The following is a 1379-nucleotide window of genomic DNA, read 5'->3' as shown; positions in this document are numbered from 1 at the left end:
CATGTTCTTTCATCGATTGGTTATTCCTCTCCGTTCGTATCTCTTTTTCCAATTATTAGTTCACACTCGATTAGTTCACAAGATTGAATGGCCAATTCTCCTCCGAACCCTCGATTCGATTGTTTTCCAAGAATGTTGAGCCGGGTATGTAAGCCATGTATCTGGGAGGAACTTAAATAAAAGAAGAAGGGCTTTCGGTTTTTTGCACCCCGTTTTGGTCTTTCAGCTATTTAAAAATGAAATAGATCAAGTAATTAAGTAACTTTATATCTTCTTTTTTAGAAGAAAGATTATATATATGTCCAATCTCTAGTGGTGGTGGGACCAACCAAGATGTATGTCGTCCGACCCGACCTCAGACTCTTTCTTCCCGACCTATTTTACTCTCTGGCCGCAGTTATTTAGGTGGTATTCCGAAATTTAAGAGATCGAATTCCTCCCAGGAACACACGAAACAAAGATATGAACTGGGTAAATAGAAATGGAAAAAAGATGTTTCCAATTCATCAAAATTAGAAGCTTTTTCTACATCCATATGATCTACTAAAGTAGATCGGTATTGACCATATAATAAAAGCAGATCTTGGTCCATGGAGTCCCAAGAAGGTAAGAACTCCAACCTGTCCGATGCTTCTTCGGCCAAATACGATATACAAGTGGGACCTGCACTATGAGCAAGCTGTGCGAAAAACCGCTTCTTTTTTCCGGTTAAGAAACTACTTGGGCGAAATAGGGTTCTACCGGGAAACCATGGATTTTTGAGTTTTCGCCATTGGTTACTGGTTGAGCCACTGGAATGGAATGAGATAAGAATCTCTGGAGATCTTTCCTCTCCACTTACTCGTAACAGGCTTTTCTTCTGTAGAAGACTTCTTCCGAATGGCATAATTGTCCTATTTTTTCCTCGATCTTCAAACTGACTCCTCCTACTCCCCCGGTTAGTAGGTCAATCACAATGTCTGGCCTTTCAGGTTCGACTGCCCTGTCTGTAACCAAGAACCTCTCTTTCCCGGCTTTCGGCTTGTCAAACTATTTGGATAGAAGAAGAGGTGTTTGCAAGAAAAGGTTTTACATTCTCATCCCCTGTTCACGAATCAGCTGTGAATGCTGCCGATACCGCTTTCGGAATAGCAGATGAATTGAGCAGAGGGTTTGAGAAAAGCACATTCCCTAAGCGGTCGAAAATGGCCTTTAATCAAACTCTTAAACTAAGCCCTACTTCAAAATTCTAAAGTAAAGAGTCAGCAACTTAAACATCCAAACTCTATCGAGTAAGAAATACATTACCTTACTCTAAAAAGAAAGATAAAAAAGCCATGAAATTTGAAATGAAAATTCAGTGTTATAGGCAAAAATAAAGATAGCCAAAAATTGTAATA

At 39.5% G+C, this 1379-nt stretch overlaps 1 protein-coding gene across 1 annotated transcript; it reads right to left on the bottom strand.

The window, feature by feature from the left end:
- Nucleotides 1-263: 263 nt before the first annotated feature.
- LOC116007929 (uncharacterized mitochondrial protein ymf1-like) lies at nucleotides 264-927 on the bottom strand. The gene has a single exon (XM_031248586.1). The coding sequence runs from the start codon at nucleotides 884-886 to the stop codon at nucleotides 398-400; it is 489 nt and encodes a 162-aa protein (XP_031104446.1). The 5' UTR covers nucleotides 887-927; the 3' UTR covers nucleotides 264-397.
- Nucleotides 928-1379: the final 452 nt, after the last annotated feature.

The sequence above is a fragment of the Ipomoea triloba genome, chromosome 16 (assembly GCF_003576645.1).
Source record: "Ipomoea triloba cultivar NCNSP0323 chromosome 16, ASM357664v1".
NCBI classification, from domain to species: domain Eukaryota; kingdom Viridiplantae; phylum Streptophyta; class Magnoliopsida; order Solanales; family Convolvulaceae; genus Ipomoea; species Ipomoea triloba.
Note: the sequence above shows the minus strand (reverse complement) of the source record. Positions and strands in the feature narration are given on the sequence as shown.